A 23,656-nucleotide genomic window follows, 5' to 3' on the forward strand; every position below is an offset into this window, starting at 1 on the left:
CTTTGGATACAGAGACAGTTTTAACTTTCAAACAATGCATGCTATGAAGATTTTTTTAGAACCTTAATTTAATGAGTTGAGTGAACTTTCAGCAGCACATTCATTCAACTCATCAATGCAAGTCAAAGACTTCAGATCAGATGAACTTGTATTTATAAGTTCTGAAATAGTATACAAATACAAATCTGAAAAGTTGAGTTAAGTGAAATTAATAAAGTTGGGTTAAGTAAAATTAATAAAACATTTATTTATGTTAAAAATGAATTTATTCTACTAAGTTCGTGTATCGCACACTTTTGAACACACTGTTGACAGCTGTTATTGAAACATTTTTTCAGACACACATATCTCAAAGTCAAACTGAAAATCAAACCACTTGAGGGAAGTGCGAAAATGTGTGGTTATTTTACATAATTTATTTATGTAATTAATGTGAAATGTTCCTTCAAACAGTTAAAACTAAATATATATAAATATACATTTAAACTGCTAAATATATTTGAAGATACCCTGTTGCACAGTTCTGTTCTCACCAAATCCTTCGGGTATAACAAACGTGTTTTTATTTCCTCGTAAAATATTTGCAAATCCAATATTTTAAATATGTGTCCTGCATTTTTTCTATCCATATTTATTTATTTAAATTTACCACCACCAACTGTCCATCGGTGGAATAATGTGAAATTGTTAGAAATTGTTCTCATGCGTGTGCACGACAAACAAAATGTGCACTCACTAATAAAAACGGTGCTGCTCTACAGTTGCTCCACAGTGCTACCAGTGGTCATAAATGCCACAGATTACCATAAACACCATAGTTCCATAAGTACCATTGATGATGGGAAAATAACATTTTCTCTGCATTCTGTAAAATCCTCACCTAATATTTTGGTCTCTATGCATACTGAGACAAATCTGTCTATAGGCAGTGGAGCAGACCAGTTAAATTTACAGTATGTGCCACTTGAGAGAAATACAGTGTCCAGTTTGTGAGTTAATGTTAATGTTTGCATCAGTTCCATCAGGTGAAATCAGCCCATTTGTTTAATATGTCTGTTTAATATGTTTCTTTTTTATTCATTTTCCAGGTATGGTGCAGTAGGTGACCTGATCTGTTCCTCTGTTTCTATAGGCTCTGTTTCTATCCAGTGCATGAGTGGCATACCGTGACCCTGTCATACTAGGAAAGCATCACTAAATGTTCCCATTAGTTGTCCTGCAGATATGAGTGTCAAGTAAGAAAACATTCATATACATTGTTGTGGAAGGAAATGATAAACAGCTTGTTGTGTCATTGCAGAGTACCAGTTTAGCGGAAACTGCTCTACATCACAGCTAAGCTAGTCAAATGCTAAGTGACACAACACCTTTTTTTTTTTTAGTATATTTCATAAAGTGTTACAGCTTCAGCAGCCAATTTCATTGCAACACTTACATATGAACAGAAAGGAGTAGCTGTGGTCAGGAAACTTTGACCCACCTGCAGTATTTATCAAGTATATCTGTTAGCTGGTGTTAATTCCAATCCTGAAAGCATAGTGGGTCAGTACAAATGAACTTAACAAGCTGAATCCAACGTTATCCTTGTTTTGATTTTCCTGCGGAAATCCAACCAGCCTCAGGAGAGTGATGTAAGTGTAACTGAGAGCAACAGTGCTGGTTCAGACTCAGGTTCTTATGAAAGACGTAACTGGACATCTGGATTACGAGCTCAGTGCTGACATTTTGCACTGACTAAAAGCAGTAAATCTTTGTTAGAATGGAGTCATGTTTCTACCAAAGCTGTTGAGTGACACTGAAGTCATTGTTAGAACAGAGGCAGCTGTAACACCAGAAATACTGTTTTTATAGGAAACAAGACAGTCAAAATTACAGACGCTGGTTTTCCTGGTTTGCTTTGTGTTCTCTCAGTTTATTGTTGTGACTGTGTTCTTGCTTTGTCTTTGAGCTGATGTATTTGAAATGATGGGACATAATGTAGGGTAAGGTCATTAAAAATTTAAAACAATTGCATGTCAAGGACTGATAAATTTAAATCTTTGATGGTTCTGAATGTTAGATTGTATTTATTTATGCCCAGTAGTACACATTAGTTTAAAAAATGTCTGGTGACCATATGAATACAAAAATGTATATTTACCTCTCTAAATCAAACAATTTAATCAAAAATGTTTAAAACAATGAAAAATACAAAACCACATCATTTCAACCATATCCCACAGTCTTAAACACTGGATGTTGAACAGTCAAACTTTTCCACTGAGCATTTTTAGGATTTTTCATCTGTGTAGGCTGACAAAATTCATTCATGACCTTGGAAAAAGTCAAGTAACTTGAGTTAACATTATATTGTCACGCTACAATTCCCAAAGTCATGAATGAACACACAAGTCTTATTGAAAACTCAAGCTCTGTCCATTAAAAATATTGGACAAGTCAGTAAACTGTTACAGATGTTTAGAGCTGTTTGGGTAATAATTTTACAGTATATTGTCTCTTCCAAATAAGTCTGACTTACTGAGCGTGGGATTTTGCTTCCAATGTGTCTGATTGTCTGACCGCTCATGTTTCTTACTTTTAGTGATGTGGCTGCGTTTCCCTGATCTTTGCAATTACGTAAAACCCAAGTTGAATTAAACTGTAATTTGCCATTAAGCCAACATGGAGAGGAGGTTTTCAGTGGAAAAGACTGTGGTTAAAACTGCAGTGTAAAAAAAAAACCCAAAAACCCACAGGAGCAGTTTAACATTAATTGATCAAGACCATGAGATGAAGTGGAAAGCCCCAGGAAAAGCTAGTGGGTGGACCTTGATTTTTTTATGCATTCACCTATCCACTGATTTATGTACCCACATGTCAGCCCTGGGATTCCTTTCATGGGAGGAACATAGTTGAAAAGTCTATGATGATTTTCGTTGTGTCTGCAATGTGTGTTGTTGGCCAGAAGGGGGCAGCCTATATCTCACAACTGTTGAAATAAACACAAGCTTACAGACAAACACACCCTAACCATAATACTTGTCTAAGCCTAACCTTAACCTAACCCTAACTTTAACATAGTTAACACATACACACACACAGTTGTTTAAGACTGCTTTCCCTCCTACTCCTCCCAAAAGGTGATTACAGTGATTACAAAAGTGTGATTACATTAAATGTGAGCTCATGAATCATGTTTTTCTTTTTCTTTTGGAAAGGACATGGGGCCTATTCTGGTCATTTAAAAATGAAACAGACACACACTCACACAGCCTCTAACAACACGCAGCATTCACCAATAGTAAAATTATGGCGGGGCAGAAACCATCATGAAAATCAATACATATCAAAATGTCAGAAATGTTCAAATAAATGTTCTTTGTTTCTGAGGTTGGAATATCTGAACCTTGCTTTTAGTTTTCATATTTCCTTATAAGGAAGACGTGCTGTAAGAATGTCTGTATAGTAGTATAAGTGCATATCTGTATCACCCATACACACAGATGTAGCTGCCAGCACATAGATCTCAGAGTAAAAGCTGGGCGTAATAATAAAGGCTGAAGTTTGTGTAAGTATTTCACATGATGTGGGTGTGACTTGATCCATCCAACAACAGGATTTTCTTGTATCACTAAAATATGTTAAGTGTAATTTATGGTGTTGATGTCAGCACTAATGCGATGCTGTATATACTTTATTTGGATTCCTCAGCAGTTTTTCTACCAGTTCCCTTATAAATGGTCTCACATTTTGAAAAGACTATGACAAAAATAAGAGCTGAATATCACAACCAAATGAAGACAAAGAGAAGAAAAACAGTGAAATACAGCAGTGTACCAAAACTCATCATGACACACTGGAAATGCAGCATTTGTAAGAAACCTCCGAGGCATCTTAATGTGGAGACTTTCATATTAAATATGCAGCTTGTAATGAATTCAACAAAACATGTCATTAATAAAAACAGAATATTCATTTTGATAGTTATGGATAAATTAATTTAATAGGGTTGTGTAATATTATTGAAGATGTGATATATTGTAAGTATTTGGCAGAGCTGATATTCAGGCACCCTGGTCTGGCAGAACTTTTCTCTTCAAACCTGCCTGAGAACAACACACACACACACACACACACACACACACACACACACACACACACACAATCAGCAATCATGTGGATGTGACAGCTTCCACATCTGATTTGTGATCAGTTTATCATCATTGTTTTTGTTCTAGTAGCACTTCTCCATATTGTTCTGCATAGAAAACGTGTGGTCTGGTGATATTCTTACATATACTTTTCTCAACAAATCCCATGAAACAAGAATGAATTGATCTACTAACAAGTATTGTGTTTGTATTGTGTAAGTCTGACATATTTTATTCCTCTGAGCCGTTGAGCTCTGTTGTTGTCAAAAAACCATTAAAATCACATCAGTGTGTCACAACGTTACACTGGTGTGTTACTTCATCCTCGCAACAGTTAAAAGTCTTATAAGGTTTGGCGTAGCCTCTTGAAATATCTCAAGAAGACATAAAAAACAATATGCATCATATTATCATGTTTTTTCTAAGCGGGGAATTTTTAGCTCGGGGCTCCCTTTATTCGCGTGAGTTGAGATTCATTTAACCGCTATTCCAAAGGTCAAGAATGAACTTTCAACTCAATTTTAGATCATTTTAATTATAACCACACATATATTCTACACTGTCTACAGCCTCACAGCATAGCTCAATTTATTTTCTCTGTGTCACTACTGTATATACTTCCGCATGAAACTGTTCCAAATCCACTTATGGTATTCACCCTCTTCTCCAATTTTCAGAACATCAACCTTATAAGGCCTGATGGAAGCCACATGATAAGTTAGAACCCTGGGAAACTCAAATATCCTCCTCACTCACAGACAAAGCAGAGCATTTCATATCTGAACTCTTCCCCCTTGTAGCAGTTTGAGTTTGCCCTGATAAAAGCTTTCTAAATAAAACATGTGGTGATTATTATGACCACAAATACCACTGGAACAGACAATCTGTGACAGGCTAAAATCACAGCTGACACTAAAATATCCTGCAGAATGGAAGGCTGAAAGCACCCGGGACACAGAATGGTGTTCTTTATTTATCATATAGTTCACAGTAACAGCACTATAGGACAAGAAGTGAAAGTGCACTGTTGACTCATCTTCTGTTAAATTTGTGTTCGGCATTAGAAATGACTTGAGATTGATTTACAATGACTGAGTTGGATTGTTTCGACCTTGTATTTTCTTATCTCATTGCAAAATTGAGGACATACTGACAACAGACTATGCCTGTACACTTTGGTGATACCATTTGGAATACAAACACATAAGCTTGCAATATAAGCTCATATATTATTCACAGATGTTAAAATCCCATCTGAAATTCCTGCATTCCTACCTGCATTATTAATCTTCTCTGACTCTGCTGAGGTTTACAGTATGTCTGTGCAGTGGTCAACCAAAAACATCCAAGCTCTGCACTTATTATATTTAGATTTATTATACTTTAATGAGATTTTATTCTGATTTTAGATGTTATTATAACAATTAGAATTTAATCATGTGCTTATAGAGTTATATGTAGCAGATTCCTAGTCTTATAGTGTCCCCCTAAAACAAAAATAGTAGTTTTTACATTTGTGTTTGTGTTCAGTTTAAATGATTAGTATACAGCGTGTTTATCAGTGAGCTTTACAGGTGTTGTTTAGAGGGGCCAAACTGGAATCATTTTAGTAGATTCAACTAGGCCACAGTTGGCAATACATTATGAAATTAGTGTGCGTGTGGTGGTTTCAAATGACATATCAGGACCAGGCAGCCCTCACTGTGCAGCTGTTCATTTAAACAATATGATCTCTCTTTCTTCCTGTTTCTTAACGCTCTTTCTTCCTCTCAATTTATTTCTTTTTCAACTAATGATCCTTCCTATCTCTTTCCACATTATTAGGTGTAGGGCTGCCACTAACGATTATTTTCATTATCAATTTATCTGCTACTATTTTCTTTTTCTCTCTAATTTATAAATGATTTAGTCTATGAAATGGTTAAAAACAGTCTAAACATTAAGATATTTAGCTTACTGTAATATATTACAAGGAAGCAGCAAATTGTCACATTTGAGAAGCTGGAACCAGAGAATATTTGGCATTTTTGCTTGAAAAATAACTAATAACTGATAACGATTAATCAGTTATCAAAATAGTTGCAGATGACTTTCCTGTAAATCGATTAATCCATTAACCAACTAATAGTCGCGGCTCTAATTAGCCTCTAAATGCTTATTTAAACAAGAGATATACCAGTTATGCTTTTAATACAGCATGATCCTCCCCTGCACTGGTCCAAACTCTATAGAAGAGGTTGCTGATCTGTTACAAGTGACGAAAAAACCTCTGGATATCAAACAACGCCCCACTGTGGACAATTATGTAATGACTAGTAACAGCTGTCATCATCACCTCTCCATCCTCCTGGATAGCAGGCAGGGCCCATCACTGGAAGTACAGATGAGTAGAGATACCTTCCTCCAACGGAGTTAGAGCATCCTCACAAGTGAACACCTCAATTGTCCTCTGGAAAAAAAAGCATGTTTAAAATGTTACTTAGATGCATGTGGACAGACAGACAGACACACACACACACATGCGCATGACTTGCACACAGCTTTTGCGAATTACAAGCTGTCTCACCTCCATGCCTGTCAGTAACTCCTCTCTGGGTGTGGTGAAAAGAAGCTCATAGAGTCTGTATTTCTGAAAGAGACTTACAGTCCACAGAACACACAGCTGTTTGAATAACGATTATTAAAACCTCAAGTACAAAATCAACAGAAAATGATTTATACTTTTACTCTATGAAATACTTTACTGGCTGTAGTTATTAATCAGTTTGCAGATAAAGATTTTACATACAAAATTTATGATGACTATAAAACAGCTGCATTATTATAGATACCCAGATAGCAAGTATATACAATATAACACACAAATAAAGTAGTTCGAATGAGCTCCATCCCGACTAGGTACAACATTAACATATCATGCTGCGTACATGTTAATGCATAAAAAAACATACACAAGAATATGCTTATACAATTCTGCAAAATTGGTCATTTTACTTTTGACACATCACTATAAGTACATTTTTGCTAAGAATACTTTTGCACTTTTTCTTATGTATAATTTTGAATGCAGGACTTTTACTTATTAATTGAGTATTGTTACTTTTACCAAGTAAAAACATCTGTTTGATGGAACAGTAATGAAATAAATCTCTCTGTTGATGACAGATTATGAACTTGGAGAAAAAAATCTTATTGTTAACTCAGTCCCTGACTATAAAGACAACATGGAAATTGGTCATTCAGAAGAATTATTACTATTACTTTGTTCATTAAGTTAGGAAAGTTATTGGAAATCATCAAGTATTCTAATAATGCCAGCAGGGGTTCAATAAGCTTAGATGTGTATAGCAAATTAATATCACTGAATGCTAAAAAAAATACATCTCATGAAGTACAATATAAGATCAGTCATAAACTAAATGTGACTCTAGTTAACAGATCCAGGCATGATAGTGAGTGTAATACAGTCTGTGTGAAATGTGACATGGGGGAAATATATGGGGCTATTATATTAAACCACATAACAGTTTGGATTTTTATTATAGCAACATTACAGACTGAATAACATCATTTACTGCATCTCACAGTACAATCAGGTAGTTGTATTGAGGACTTGGCAAGTTCTGAGGAGGACGCTTCATAAAATAAAACAAAATTTAATATAGACTGATCTGTTCATTTTAATACATTTATATTTAGAGCTCCAGAGGCTCTGTTCTGTCCAGTAAAAACATGAAGCTTCACTTTACATTTAGATAAACTAATGTGGCAGCTACAAGTGTTATATTCCATCTGTGAAACCAACATTTATCTTCCAAAAGGAATTATATCATATATCGAAATGCTGCCGAGACATTAGAGCCAGCAGTAAATCACCAAAGAGCTGCATATCAGTTCATCGGATCATGTTCCTCCCAGGATGACAATGCAGGACTCGGATTACTGCTGTGAGATGACCGACTGGTCTCACCTGGCCAGCAGCTCCTCACATCTCCAAAAACGTTGCAGCAAACAGGCGTTATTTGGATAAACTGATCACATGGTTACTTTCTGAAAAAACTATTAAATCTTAATTAAGTGAAATATTAACAGTCGTAGAGCGAAAATTACAGCAGTCTGGCTCAATGAGTCGGGAAGCCAACAGCAAAGTCTGACTTTACTTTTAACATCATCAGATGAAGAGAATTGTCCTCTCCTCCTCCTAGTAACATCTTTTTACTCCCTCATGGCAGAGTTTTACAGCTCTGATCAGTCTGATCTCCAGCTGTGATTGGCCACTGCTGCAGGCCTGTGTGGCGCCACTGTGGCCAAAACACCCGCAGCTGAAACGCACTACCCCCATTCAAATGAATGGGAGGACTGGGGTTTTCACTGCATCGCCTGATTTAATCTGAATAAGGCCCAACTGCTCCAGTGGAGCTGCTCAGTGGCTGGCAGGTCAGACTGTGGTTTTACTGGGCAGCTTCCAGGTGTGAATGTGTGTAACTTTGTGAATGTGATCAGGGTATTTCTGCAAAAGAGAGGCTTCCTCTCAGTGAAACTTCCCTGAATGAATAAAGGTTAAAAAAAATAATAATTAGAGAATTAAGTAACATAGCACTGCTTCCAGTGAGGGTGTGGTGTGTTGGTATTGATGTCTTTATTTTGAGCGTTTAATGTTCTGTATTGTAATTTTATTGTGTCATTGTTTGAGGGGTTGGGGGTCAGTGAAGATTGTAAGGATGCTGTACATGAGCAAGAAATGAATTAAGGGGAAACATGTATTGTGAGGTTATCAGTTTTATTTAAATTGGATGATTTGACTCCCCATAAATGTGATGTACTACATATGAAATAAATATGAAATAAAAAATATTGGCGACACTAAAAATATCTGAGTACTTCTTCCACCACTGTGGCTCTGTCCACAACTACATCCTTGCTGATATTACAATAATCTTATATTTTACTTCAATATTTACAAAAGAGACCGATGAAAAGTTCATGTAATCAGAGCTCAATATTGTCATAAGGGTTTTACCCCCCAAAAAATGTCCTTGTTTGCACACCTACAGTGTTTTACTAAACATGCTGTGACCTGTGGCTTTGCAACATGTGATACCAGCTTCTCCAGGATGACCCCCACATTGTTACTGATGACCTGGCATAAAAATGTGTCTGTCAGCTACATTTACTGTACACCACCTATGTTGGAAATTAGGCCAGTGTGGGCTACAAGTGGGGCCCAGGCAAGCAATTATCCTCAAGACCAATTTTTGAATCTGCTTACAGTATCTGGGCTAATGACTGGAGAGGTACAAATGGCTCCTTATGTGCTAAACAGGGCCCTCTGTTTGTTGTTAACCATGTAGGTTAAACATTGGCTAGTGTAGCTTACCGTACCAAAATCCACATGAGGCCTACATGAAGCAAATGGATGGACACATGTTTATGCCAGCATATCTCTAACGCATGCTGGGTCCACATGGACATGTTGACTGGGATTTACACTAGGTGAGCATTTGTAACCATTCAGGCATCTCTGAATAAATCATAAATCACAGCTTGGAAAACCCTCTAAATAGATTTTCCCCCCAAATCCAAAACCATTTGAAGGATTCCTGGTACCTGTCTCTGGTGTAACTTATGAGCGCTGTGGCTGCTTCTCTGTCTAGAGGTGGAGTGCTGCCTTCATCTGAAGATGAGCACTGGCAGGCAGCAGCTAAGGCCTTAGCAAACTCCGTCAGGTTATCCACTAAACTCATCTGTTTCTCTGGAATATGATGAGAACGCAGCTGCTGTGAAACTCACATATTGGATAGGGAACATACTGTAGTTAAATAGTACACTTACCAATCACATTTACATTTTAACTACATCCTACATTCACTGAAATACCAGAAACAAAGGAACACCTGCACTATCTGCTGCATTAATTATCACTGCAATAAATCCTACCTTTGCTAAACTTGTAATATTCTGTTGACACTACTTCTGGAAGGTGTAGATTCAACACAATGGTCATTTTAAAGGCCATAGTGGTGGTTTAGTACTGGACCACTATTTATTGAGAGGTATTTGTAATATTGCAATATAAAAAGGTAGGATTTATTGCTGGACTATTGGATTAGATTGTGACATGTGACAGTAGGAAAACCACATGTGTAAATAATCTAATGAAAGATGGCTGAATTCCATTTAGCTGCTTCAGTTTCAGGGTCTTGGTGTTGTGCATGCTGACTACATACAGTAAGTTTCTTCAATCCTTTTCATACTTGCAAAATCTCATCGCTGTCACATATTTCCCTATTGTACACACGTCTATATTTAAATTTGCCACTGTTCCCTGGTATTATTTGTTGACACAAACATCCTATAATCCCACAGAAATTAGATTTTAAAATTCAAGTTGTATATTTTATACATTTATATGTAATTTTTGTACTGTTATCAGCCTTAGTCTCCATTCATTTCTATACGGTTGGTAAAAAAACATCTAAATCTCAAACACATCATGGTTCGCAAAATGTTTGGACTTGATGTAAGGTATATTTGATTTGTACTAAAGGGGCTGAAATATGCTCTCATTTCATCTGATCTGATGGAGCATTAAACTGGAGTACAGTGGCTAAAAGTAACTGATTACTGTGAGTAAATTCCAGATTATCAAAACCATGAATGTGCTGCTATTACAACCCAGAAAATATTTTCCTACCTCCCTGTCTCAATGCATAAATACTACCTTTATTTCAAGTACATAAGTAAATTAAAGCACTTCTCAAAACCAGTGTTACTGGTGCTTCACATTTACAAAAAAACTACCAACTAGCATCTGAAAATAAATAATTAATATCTAAATCAAAGACAATCAAGAATTGTTGGAGGAGAGTAAAGAAGATTAAAAACAAGTCTTAGTAATTGTGCAGCAAATATTTGATCTAACTGAACTGTGCAATGGCTTCTTGGCTTGAACATGAATTCAGTGCATTATAATGGGTGATCTGCTCTAGAGTACTTTTGCAATGTGTCTTAACTGAATAACTGACTGTCTGGCTGTCAACCTCTTTCTTCCCCACCTCGTATGTTATCCAGCAGCATGTGTAGTACAGCCATGGTGAAGGAAGTCTGTGTAGGGGTGAATTTGGCCTCTTTTGCCCACCAGAAACCACAAACATAGTAATCCAGCAGGGCAGCTTCCTTCATACAGGTCTGATGGTTCCTGAAGCTCAGGATCTCCTTCAGTTCCCTACAGACAACAGAAAGAAGATGTGGGTGAAAACTATATCAGTTCAGCAGTAATTACACAATGACAACAGTGTTTATTAGGGCGTAGCTACCACTGGGGACAACAAGGTCAGTAACATAATGGGTATTTAAGAAGTTGATTCCAGTACACTCAGTATGTTTCAGTTTAAATACTTTTAGGCCAACAAATAATAAATAAAAGAAGGTTTCAATTTTTCCTACAGCATTTTATTCCTGTGGAGGTGTGGAGAAAGCGCTGAAACATCATTTCATGTTGGAAAATAAAATTTACATAAAGAGCAACTGAACAATTTACTGAATAATCAAAACATGAAAAATACAAATAATTAGACCTTCTTTTTGGTTTAAATATTTTCTGAGTTGTGAGGGTCTCATGACTTCAGTATTTCTAAAATTCTGGCTACAGTCCTGTTTTACATCATCAGAACCATTCTCATCGGTGCCTGAACTATCCCTCAAATTGCATCAGCTTAGTGTAAAATAATGATTACATCTCAGTAGCCGGTGTTGATGCTACGTTGATGCAGTTGTTTTCCAAAAACCAAAATAGATATCATGCTGATATATTATAAAAGTCACTCCTTTGACTAATTTGTCCGGTTGGGCGGTCACAGACATTTAGCTAGCCTGTATTCAGCTCCGTCTCAGCTGGCTACTTCATTAGTTAACTAAGTTATTATCCATGGTTATTATTAGACACAACTTACGAGTGAAGTTGATCCGCACTTCTCTTCAGCAGGTCTTGGATCTGTCGGAGTGGCATCGCTTCCCACTGGAGGATGACAGCTTCCTCTTTCTTACGAGGGAGTAACAATAATGGTCAAAGTTATGTCAAAGACGCAAACACACAACACAACACAACAAACACGTATTTGTTTTCTGAGAGTTGCAAATATTAGGTTATTATGAGTACCAGTACCTTTTCATCCTTTACTTTTCGTTGCTCTTTCTTGTCACGACGTGTCGCTCCTCCGGACATGTTGACGCTCTAGTCGTTGCCATGGCAACACCCCACCATACTGCCGATGCAGTGCTGGTTAAAGGTGTTTAGGGACACTAGCAGTTTGAGCCTTGCATGTGTTAGAGGCACAAACTGAAGCTAGAAAACAATTTCCTTCGTACAGTTTAAGGGAAACATAGGAGCCTATTTGCCATCACACACATATACTTTACATCAGCGTTTGGGATTAGCTAGTAATTACTCGTCATGTGGTTTATTACGATGGTTTCACTCCATATCTCTTATATATAATTCCTCTAATGTGACTTCAATGGCATAATAATCCCCACTCTAGTCTGGTGATATAATTTTATCCTTATACAGTGATGTATGTGATGTAGTAGCCTAAAGGTAAACTAGCCTATAATCAGTTGACACCACAACCATTATCACAGAAGTAGCTTATTATACATATTAATCAATCATAATTGTGTGATTATTACTTTAAAAGACCAGTTCCTATTTTTACCATATAAATCTGAGCTAAATTCACATTCATAGCTGGAGAGTTTGTCTTTATGATAAAAAATAGTATTTTGTGTGTCATAATTGAAACTATGGTCAAATTAAAAGATCTGTCAGTCAGTTTGAGAACGATGGCAGGCTCCAGTCCTTTGTTTTGAATTTTGTGGATGCAGACAACTCACTCTGAGATTAAATTCTTGCAAACTTCTTGGAAAATCGACCTGTGTGCCTATTACATAAGGCGTTCTTTCACAATGAATCAGACAGTGCGCTCATGGCTCTTTGAGCGCACTGTCTGCATAATTGGTTCAGTCTTCTTAAAAGTAGTTGGACAAAAGCTATTTATATACCTTCCAGTAACTTATGTCTATCATTGTTGCTATTACAATTTTAACCTGTGTGTGGATATACTGTAGTTATTTTTGCTGGAGGTGGAGGAGGTGGGGTATTTTTACATTGCCTCTGTGCCAACCTGTTAAAATTCCTTTGTTGCATGGCTCAAGTTGATACTTGCCTGGCATACATCTTTTAATGTAAAAGATGCTTCTTTTGATAGTCATGCACCAAATTTTTTTTCATAGTGCCTATTGTGTTTGTGTTTTGTCAGCAGTCTATTTGGTCCTTCAGCCCAATGGAGAAACCACCTCTAATATTCTTAGAATATTCTAATAGTTTTAACGTTGCAACATACCCTCACAGTATTTCTGGACCACTTGGGATTAAAATTGATTGTGGTTAATACCATATATATGTCATATATGTAATTCTAATTGAAATGACTACATTAAAACTCTGTGATAGTGTGATAGTCTAGTTTGAACCTTGTGTGTGTGTGTGCGCGCGCGTGCATGTGTGTTGCATGATTGTGTGCACACATCTTGAGGTGATTAGAACCCATAAAAAAGCTTGCCCTGGGACTACTCATTACTCACTGATGCCTCTGCCTACAAATATATAGTTTCATTTGTAAAAACACTCACCAATTTCCACTGGGCACTGTAGTTTTTAGTAACTGTTATTAAACAGGAGGAAACAGTGCATTTGCTGGGGATTATTTCCAGTGGTGGAATAATACACAGCAGCAGGATTGAGTCAACAATGGAGCTCTATGCCACAGAAAAATAAGCTATATCAGAGTTTGGATACACACAAAACTAGTTAGTAGATCAATTATATGTAGGATTGGATTTGCACATTTGTTGACAATAAGAAAAATCTACAATATCACATTTTGGAAGCATGTCATACAACTGTGAGACCTTATATTTATTATTGCACAGATCACAGCTATTCTGAGTAAAAAACTGCATGTCTACAGGCAACTGGCATATTAAGACTGGAACAACATTGTAGTAATGAAGCAGGTTGCTGGAGGCGTGCCCCAGCTCCCGCCCACCACCAACACTGAAATCCTTCAGACTTTTCACATATAACTCCTCTGTCCCCTGTAGCAGCTGGGACTTCCCGCACGTCTCCACTGTGTTTCCCAAACTCAAAGCCTGGCGTCATGTTCTTCAAGTTCATTTGTGCTGTGGTGACCAGGTCTCTCTTTATCCTCATCTCTCTAATAGGGGTATGGAGAGTGGTGTGGGTGAAAAACAATGGATTCTACTGGTTTCTCACTATCCTCTACTTGCCTCTGGTGGCTGAGATGATCCTGACGCTGAGAAGAAGAGGGAATGATTACAAATGGTACAGTATGACCTATTGTAGTAAATATATCATACATGTTACATATGATTTGTTATTCCAAGATTGTAACACTGTTTGTGTAATGTTTCTCTCCATTCAGGTTTTCTCCTGCTATCTTTCTCTTCCTCATCAGTATTATCCCATCATTATGGATTTTAGAGCTTCACCACCAGGAGAACAAATCCACCAACTCAAGGGTATCATCCATGTATTCTGTTATTTTCTATTCTGAGAGTTCCATGTGATAATACTGTGTTCACAAATTGAACATTATCAATGTTAAACTGTGTGTCTCTTATTCTAGTGTGATAAACTCGACTCAACTGAAAATATTAGGAGTATTTTCAATTCCTGGATGAACTCAACTAATGGCAGTGAGTCACTCAAGGTGAGTTTCAGGGTAAAAGGTTACAAAAATTGTAAACAAGTTTGAAATATTTAAGCACTAGAATGTTATAGTCTGTGGAAATAAATCAGGTTTAACATGAAAGCTTCAGTGTATTAAAAAAAATTATTTAAAAGCAGTTTCAAATTGTGCAAACTAATAGACAAGTATTTTTGTGAGAAATATGAGGCGTGAGGTGTTTTTTCTGGTAAGGTAGGGTGACATCTCAACAAAATAATTCTTCTTTGTTCAAAGTTAGTAAATGATGCACATATTTGTTTAGCTGAGATTTGCTTTTGCTTTTCCCTACATGCCCTCACATGTCTAGACAGTGGGGCAGTGTTTGGTAATGCGGGTTCACCTCAAAGAGCCTATTGTAGGGCTGCGGGTGTTTTTTCCCCTTATAACTCAGGCACATTCATAGAGCTGGCTGCTTTCTAATGAAATGGTCCACCCTCAATAAAAACAATTACAAGCCGAACATGAAAAGTCTTTGCTGACTAGTCTGTTTTGACAATATTCTCTTTCCTATTTTCAGTACAAAGGAATACTTTAACCTACAGCACTTTTGTTAAACTACAGATTTTTTAAAGGTGTAGATTAAGATGAATATACAGTGTAGTTTTTGTGAACTATCCATAAACAAAACTAAGAATCTACAGCCATGCTAGCATCTCTGGTCCTTTGCGCTTAATGCTAACATCAGCATGCTAATTTACACACTATGACAATGCTAACATATTGATATTTACAGGGTTTAATATTTACCATGTTCATCATCTTAATTTAGCATATTACCATGCTAACATTTGCTAATTAGCATTAAACACAAAATACTGATGAGAGTGGCATTAGTTTTGCAGTTATGTATGTGGTCATAAACCAAAGTATTGGACAAATTCAAATTTTGACCTGATGGTAGCACTTGCTGAAAAGTCAGAGGATCAGAGTTATTACAATTCAATTATTACACCATGGATGGCTTTACAAAATTTCACGACAAACCAAAAATGGCAACCTCATGGTGGCACTACAGAAAAAGGGCACCATCTCTAGATAGACAGATGGATAAATTCACGCATCAGAAGTCACATAGGTTAAAGTCATTTGTAAAATAAACAGACAATAAGATAAGAATTAAAATTAGTTAGAGAACTAGAGTCACACTGGTTAGGAATATACTCTCTCATATTCAGTATCATGTGGTACAGAGATCTCAGAAACCTCTATGCAAATTGATTAAAGGAACAGTGAAACATTTTGGGAAATATGCTTATTTGCTTTCTTAACAGTAAGACGAGAAGATGAATATAAATCTCATTCCATTATGTTAAATACAGAGCTGGGGCCAGGATGTGGTTAGCCTAGCTTAGCACAAAGACTGGAAGCAGGGGGGAAACAGCTAGCCTGGCTCTAAAACGCACAAATTTACATGTTATATCTTGTTTGTTTGATACACACAGAGGGAGTTACAGTATGTGCTTGAAGTATTTCTTTGCAAACAACAGCCAGGTGCAGCTTCCTGAAGTCTTTCTAGTCTTTTTTTTAATCTTTATTAGATCATGACAGTACAGAAATAACAGGAAATGGGTCCCACTGGGGATCTTGTGGTTCATGGTCATCATCTTAACCGCTACAGGCTTCTTTTTATCACACTCTCAGAAACAAAGCAAATAAATGTATTTCCCAAAATGTTGAACTGTTTCTTTAAGGAAGCTCTTCAGCTTTTGATTCTGTTGCATTTTTCTCTCCTGTGTGACTGGGTGACTCCATAATGAAATGTTACAGATACTTAAATAACTAATATTTAAAAGTTGGCCTAATGGTGAAAGATAAGGCCTGTAAAACACTTTTTGATCCTCTAAAACTTAATTTAATTTCCACACTCTACCCAGAACATCCCACTGTCCACAGTGTGTGCCAACGACTGGATCCTTGCTTTACACCAGATCCTGCTCATCTTACTGATCTTGGGGAAATGGCTGCTGCCCGCTGCTGGGGAGCTGACCAGAAATCAGCTCTCCCAGTTACTGCTGATCTTTGTGGGCACAGCTGCTGACATACTGGAGTTCACCTCTGAAACACTGTCTGACATCAAGTAAGTAAGAGGGGAGGAGAAGGATGATAGAAAAGAAGGAAGATGTTACATTTAAGTTGTTATTTTATAAAATAATTTGGTGAAGTCAGTCATATGTGTGTGTGAAACAGGGATAGCAGTCCAGCTATGGTCTACATAATTCTGGGGGTGTGGACATGGAGCATGTTGCAGTTTCCACTGCATTTCTCAGGTACGGTACAATAACTGCACTAAAAGATAAGATTCTACTGCTATCTTTTTGCTAAAAATACAGTGCTCTTTATCAGCATCAGCCCATTTTTGATAAATAAGTCGATAGATATTCACACTAAAAGCTGAACAGAACACACTTTGTACTGCTGTTGTTAATAATTAAAGAAATATAGCCGTACACCCAGGGCTGGATAAATCCATTAGAGAAGCCAGAGGCAAAAATGAGCTGTTTGTGGTCATTTAATTAAACAAATTCATTTCGATATATGCATCATAAAGCATGACCAACCTTAAGTTTCTCTCTTTTTTCTTTATTTTATTAGTGTTTATATGATTTTACTTTGCCAATTCATGTTTTTTCAGTTTAGATTTGACTGTATCAGCCTATGGCTTGCTGATCTCTACTGTCACATCTGTTTCACTTCTGTTATCTGTTTTTATGCTGTTTGTAGAGAGCAAATTAACTAAATTAAACCTAAAGCTGGAGTGTGGGACTTTTGTCTCCCCCCTCTGGCAGTGAGAGTAATTACAAAAACACTGTTGACATGCTTATGTCATAGGCTCCGCCATAGCCTACTCTGTTGCTACTATTGCTGCTATAAAACAATGGATAAATTGTTTTGAGCGACACACAACCCCCATGAACTGACATGTTTCACCATTCATCAGAATTTGATCCATTCTGTCTAATAACATTTGGAAAGTCTAGAAGAGGAATAGGATTAAATTATTTTACACCCATTCAAGTTAGCAGAGGCTAACCGGAAGTTAGCCAGCGGGAAGACTCTAGACTCACACTGAGCATGCTCTATGGGCAGAGCATGCTCAGTGTGTGTTCATCTGGCCAGCGCAGGAATGTCAAACTCAACAGCAGATTAAAATCTTTGGTATATTGTGAAATACAGAGAGATTCATCTGGTGGTGATAGGCTTAATCAGCATTGTGTGAATTTTTTTGGCAAGGGCTTGAATGTGAAGGATGTTCATTTATATGTGAAGTAAGTAAGTTAGTAAGGTTCTGATCCTTTCATTTGATATTGTGCTTTGGTAATATTCCCAAAAAGATTTCTACAAATCAACTGGCAAACAATGAATATGTGGGCAGGACAGTTGTACACTTTCAAATCAACAATTAACAGGGGCCAAGCAAACACATAGAATTGTAATACTGTAAGTGAACGATAAGGAGGCTTGCAGTTTTGTGTAAAACAGGCATATTTATTTTTAAAAAGGTCAGATGCTCCTGCAAGCTAGGAAATATACTGTAATACATTATATATATTGTACATAAATTATATACACTGTACATACATTATATATATTGTACATACACTACATTGCCAAAAAGATTACAACAAAATTGTTAACATCTAATAAAATATGAAATCTTGACGCTTGTAGCAACAAACTACCAGCTCAGCACCAAACAGCAGAGAGACACAGTAAGCAACTAGCTGGTCAACATAGTGAAACTTTTTTTAAATTTTATTTTTTACATTTTTATATAATACAGTAATTATATCAGATAATGTTACTCAAGAATAGTTTAGGACTCTAAGAGGATTCAAACCCTGCTTTGAGCCTCAGTAAAGGGTTGAATCACCCTGCACAGGCAAACCAGAAAAGATCAACATGTAGGGTAAAATGGACATTTTTTTTCAATGAAAATATGTCCTATTGGAGTTCTCTTAAATGTATTTTTTCCTTTGTCCCAACAGTAATGCATGCATCTTCAGATGACCTCTCCGAACCAGCTACCTCTCGCTTCTCTCACCTCAGGACTGATATCTGGAGCACAGTGGAAGCTTTGTTCATCCAGGATGGGCCTTTCCTTGTGGTTCGCCTCACTGTCATGATCTACTTCAACGTGGTGCACCAAATGCTGATCTTCTTCGCCATTAAAAACTTCCTGGTTGTAATTCTCAACATTTATCGGCTTTGTGTCCTTATCTGTGACAGCAAGGCCTCCTGAGACTGGATGTAATCAGCAGATTATAGTAATGCTGTTACAGTATATGGCCTTGTGAGTGCATGTCAAGTTTCAATGTACCCTCCTTCCCCCAAACTTAAAACTACATGTTTTAGATAATTTTCCAATTTATATAGATAATGTACTGTATATCAGACCTATGATGTGGCAGTTGTAAATATATCACCATTGTAAAGTCATTAAAACACTGACCTCATGTGTTAAGATAAATATTTCCTGTTAGAGTATAAGAACAGTCCATCAATGTGAAGGTAAAAACTATTAACAAAAAGTGAGAACAAAGAAGCTCCACAGTGAAATGGAAGTGGATGATATTTTAATCCAATGGGACTCTTGGTATGATATTATAATTAGATTCTAGATTTTTCTGTAGAGTTTTTGTTTTTCAGTTTGGTTTCAAAAGGTTTTATTCTATCAAAAGTTGAGATATCTAATTCACACACATTTCATGGTTTCACAGTCACATATTTTCATGGCCACTATAAACTAACTGCAGCTTGTTCTGTCCTGAATAAGCACTAACATAACAATGAACACTGGTAAACACATATCTGTCAAATGGCTTGTCATGGCTGAACCCATATATTAAAGTTTGGTACTGGTTAACACTTGTAAACTGCCCAAAGGGAAAATTAAAGATGTACTGCATCTGCTGGACACACGCATGACTTCAATACCGCATTTACACCTGGCATTAAAATATGATGTGTATCTGGAATGCGCTGGATCAGCCAGACCACATTTGGAGGTGGTCAGGCTCTCATCGTGATCAGATCTCAGCAGGTGTAAATATACAGCCTGACTACATTCATGAGAAAGAAATGGGCCCAGTAAGTTGAAAGGTCTCTTCCTGCCAGCTAAAGCAAGCCGGGCAGAAGATACAAGCAGCAGCAGTCGTTACATGTGTTCCCTCAAAAAAAGTGATTTAGAAATGACTGATGTCCACTGGTGGCAGCAGTTTCCTGGCCTGGAAGGCTGTATGTTTGTTGACAAGTCTGTCAGCTCCACTTAGCTAATGGCATATGCAAATCCAATCACAATACAGGGACAAATGAGAAAACAAGGACACATTTTAATACCAGGTGTAATTGTGTTTTTCTAAGACATTCGCCATAACAACTTTATAATGGGAGATATGTCAGTGTTGTAACTTGCTGCACAAATAAGACGACCTACAGACAACATTTTAACTTAACATTTAAAATCTTAAGTAAAAGTACACAAGTGTCAGGAAAATGTACTTGTATAAAAGTAAAATTATAAAGAATGGGTTGTAATGAGTTATATCATTATATATTATAACAAAAACACAAACACACCAAAGCAGACTCAACTGTCAGTAAAACAGACTTAAATAGAAATATCATTTAGAGAGAGTAACACACAATAACAATAAAAAAATAATAACAATAAACAACACAATAAGAAACAGCAAGCAAAAACGAATTAGTTAAAGTAAATTAAAACCGGTAAGACCAGCAAATAAGAACAAGTTAAAAAACCCAATAAGACAAGGACTGTCTTTTTGATACAAATGCTAATTGCACATATTTAATACAGATATTTCTGCAATAAAATCATGTAATTGACTCTCTAGCTATTAATTTGCACCTGGCCTCAGGAGTCTATACCTCCGCCCTGAAGGAAATAAAAAATAAAATATTCCTCCTCAGGAAATACAGTCGCTGTTTCTTTTCAGACTTCCTCTGTATTTGTGCTGAAACTAAAGTCCTGGTCAGTGATTGCTGCCAGGTTGTAACTTTCCACAACATTAATTCTTTGTCCTCTGGTGTCCATGAAAGGATGTGATGTTCTCCAGAAAATATAGGTGCCAAAGAAATGTACCGGAGTAAAAAAGTACAATAGGCTATATTAAACAAGCACTTTATTTATCCCCAATGGCAACTGGTTGTAGTGGAGTATAAGTATGAAGTGGCAGAAAGTTGAATAAAGCCAGAATAGGACAAAGGAAACCTCAAAACTGTACTCAAGCACACGAGTACATGTACTCATGTGTCATTTCAGCACTGAAAATCCTATTTGCCTCTTTCTAGTCGGCCTACATCTCCAAACACCTCACTCTGATCAAGAAGCGTTACCATAACTGCCACAACCCGCAGCTGTTTGACTATCAGCTGATAGATGAAACGTCATCCCCTCCTCCGCCACATGTGCCGCCTGCACTCTGGTCATAGATGTATAAAAAGATCTTATAATACATCCATGACTCTGGTTAACCGGGGTTCCCCGCCCTTGCTGCTACGTAACATGCGGCACATCGTTACGGACAAATGGAGCGCAGCCACTATCTTCACTGACCTGGATAGAGGAGGGTCTGGATCCCACTCAGCTGAGAGGAGAAGACTTCACTGTAGGTAACTCAGCCTTTTTCTTTGCATAAATTATCGTTAATACAGTCCCATATGATCTTTGTGTTACTCATTTGATTCATTGAGGATTTTCTATGATGGACATATTTAGAGAAATAGTTAAACTCGTACATTCTCTGTTCAGAATCACAGTCTAAGCGCACAGTCAAATCCTATTAATAGCCACGTTTCTATACTTGAGAAATTATAAGCGTGTGTAGTTATAGATATAAGCTATCAGATAAACCGTGACCATGGGTACTTTTCCTATCACTTCAATATCTTGCCTTTATAAAATTGCTTATATTTCGTCATTATGATCATTTTTAATAACCGTCCCGATGTTTGCTGAGCGTGATCATGTGCCATCTTTCCCACCACCCACACGCATGCTGGCGAGAGATGGAAAGTGTAACGACACAAAGGCAGATGAATCTTCTGCTTTGATTTCCTCGGTCAGTGCTGTCGTGCAGATGGAGTCGGGACCGGGAGGCTGCGGCTGCCCGTCAGCGCTGCTCCTGGACCCGCCAAGCTGGAGGAAGAGCACCGGCCTGATGGAGAAACTCCTGTGATCAGATCATCCTCTGCTTCACTTGGAGAGCCGGAGAAACAACATCAACCTGCTTTAAACCCTCTTCTACAATCCTAATACTCTATATGGAACCGGAGGGCGCAGGGTAGGGGGGCAGCAGGGGCCTCCGGGAGAGACCAGAGTTTCACTGCTGAAGTGTAACTCCACTAAGACTAATGGTAAGTTATTATACACTTTGATTTGCCTTTAATGAGAATTACTGCTTTCATGGCTGCCTGTCTGTGTGCAGATGGTCTGTGTTGCATGATGTTTTTTGCCACAGTGTAGCTGAGAGCATTAACTTCATAGCAAATTCAAGTTACAGTAATCCCCTAGTTAAGTCATACATTAAGGGACAACTTTTGGGAAAATATTTCTCAGCTGACACTCAAAGGGGTAGCTTATTATAAATCATTAAGGGCCCAAAGACTGTTTTAAATTCTGTGTAGATTTGTAAAAACAAAAAAGGACAATTGCACTATCCTATGTCCAGACTAGGACTCTCTTCTAGCACTGCAATACTGAGGGTTAAATGTAGTTTTCAGCCAACATCAGTTGTAAACCTACCAAACATGTCACTGACACACAGAGAAAGGGACAATTATTAGAGTGGCTCTGCTTGCTGCCACTCACCGTGTGTAATTAATTGAAATTATTGGCTGCTCTTTATTTGTCCGTGCTGCTCTGTGGCAACTTACTTGTAAAGCTGTATGTTAGGAAAAGGTCTTCAGGGGGCTCTGGTGGCCCGAGGGTTAAAATCCCTGCTTTGCGTCAGGTCGGGGATCTTTGTTACATGTCACTACTCATTTCTCTCTCCCCTCATCTCACAGTCATCTCACTGTGCTATAATAATAAAAGGCATACAGTACCAGTCAAAAGTTTGGACACACCTTCCCTTTCACTTGGATGAGAACTGTACATTACTCGCAAATTAATAAATAATACAATTATAAATAGTAATTATAAATAATTTAATAAAGGAATAGAGGTCTTCAGGCAGGGGTGGTTAACACATATTTGTTGTTATTTGTTAGGAATATGCATTATTTAAGCACAACATAAACTGAAATGATAAAGGCCTTGAAACTGGATTTGAACTCAGGGACCCTCTAGAAAATAAAGCCTCAAGATTAGGTAATAATTCAAGTATCGCTTTGGGGGTCTTATTATTTGAGTTCATAATGTGCTTTAGTGGTTCATATTACCCGACAAATTTGTAGTTAAAGGGGAACTCTGCCAATTTTTTATGTCGAAGTTAATTTACTAGTCACGAGGAATTCTACTCAGCCTGTGAAAACACTGTGTAATGTCTGCTGGGGTTCTGTTGAGTAAAGTGAGAAAATCACTCTGTGACACTAAGCAATCTCAACTTGTGTTTGGACAGCATTTATTTGTAACAAAAAGTTTGCATTATAGACTGGAGTGGAGTTTGAAAACATGGGCAATTAGCAGGAAGAGGGGTGAGGGTTGTATATTGAAAGACAGTGTGGAGTTGCATTATGAGAAGTGTAGGATCCAGT

General features: G+C 37.3%; 3 protein-coding genes across 4 annotated transcripts in view; 2 read left to right on the forward strand and 1 right to left on the reverse strand.

Annotated features, from left to right (window-relative positions):
* Positions 1 to 1,437: 1,437 nt before the first annotated feature.
* Positions 1,438 to 12,428, reverse strand: cabcoco1 (ciliary associated calcium binding coiled-coil 1). 2 transcript variants are annotated; one of them, XM_067576681.1, is made up of 7 exons: positions 12,295 to 12,428; positions 12,083 to 12,171; positions 11,186 to 11,355; positions 9,738 to 9,882; positions 6,697 to 6,769; positions 6,466 to 6,579; positions 1,438 to 4,081 (listed from the first exon to the last, which is right to left on the reverse strand). In XM_067576681.1, exons 1-6 carry the CDS (start codon positions 12,352 to 12,354, stop codon positions 6,499 to 6,501), a joined length of 618 nt encoding a protein of 205 aa, XP_067432782.1. In that variant the 5' UTR covers positions 12,355 to 12,428; the 3' UTR covers positions 1,438 to 4,081; positions 6,466 to 6,498. The 2 variants fall into 2 exon arrangements, with proteins under 2 accessions (XP_067432782.1, XP_067432781.1); XM_067576680.1 differs by having other exon boundaries at positions 1,446 to 4,085; positions 12,295 to 12,427.
* A 1,556-nt stretch (positions 12,429 to 13,984) lies between these two features.
* On the forward strand, positions 13,985 to 20,079 carry tmem26b (transmembrane protein 26b). The gene is made up of 6 exons (XM_067576215.1): positions 13,985 to 14,532; positions 14,633 to 14,729; positions 14,837 to 14,920; positions 16,813 to 17,015; positions 17,126 to 17,205; positions 18,925 to 20,079. The coding sequence occupies exons 1-6, from the start codon at positions 14,348 to 14,350 to the stop codon at positions 19,176 to 19,178; spliced, it is 903 nt and encodes a 300-aa protein (XP_067432316.1). The 5' UTR covers positions 13,985 to 14,347; the 3' UTR covers positions 19,179 to 20,079.
* A 558-nt stretch (positions 20,080 to 20,637) lies between these two features.
* adgra1a (adhesion G protein-coupled receptor A1a) overlaps positions 20,638 to 23,656 on the forward strand; it is a 28,599-nt gene continuing 25,580 nt past the window's right edge. The window contains exon 1 of the mRNA XM_067576718.1: positions 20,638 to 22,315. Coding sequence (XP_067432819.1) covers positions 22,313 to 22,315 — 3 coding nt within the window. The 5' untranslated portion in view covers positions 20,638 to 22,312. The remainder of the gene's footprint in view (positions 22,316 to 23,656) is intronic.

Source organism: Thunnus thynnus, chromosome 20 (assembly GCF_963924715.1).
Source record: "Thunnus thynnus chromosome 20, fThuThy2.1, whole genome shotgun sequence".
Classification (NCBI taxonomy): Eukaryota; Metazoa; Chordata; class Actinopteri; order Scombriformes; family Scombridae; genus Thunnus; species Thunnus thynnus.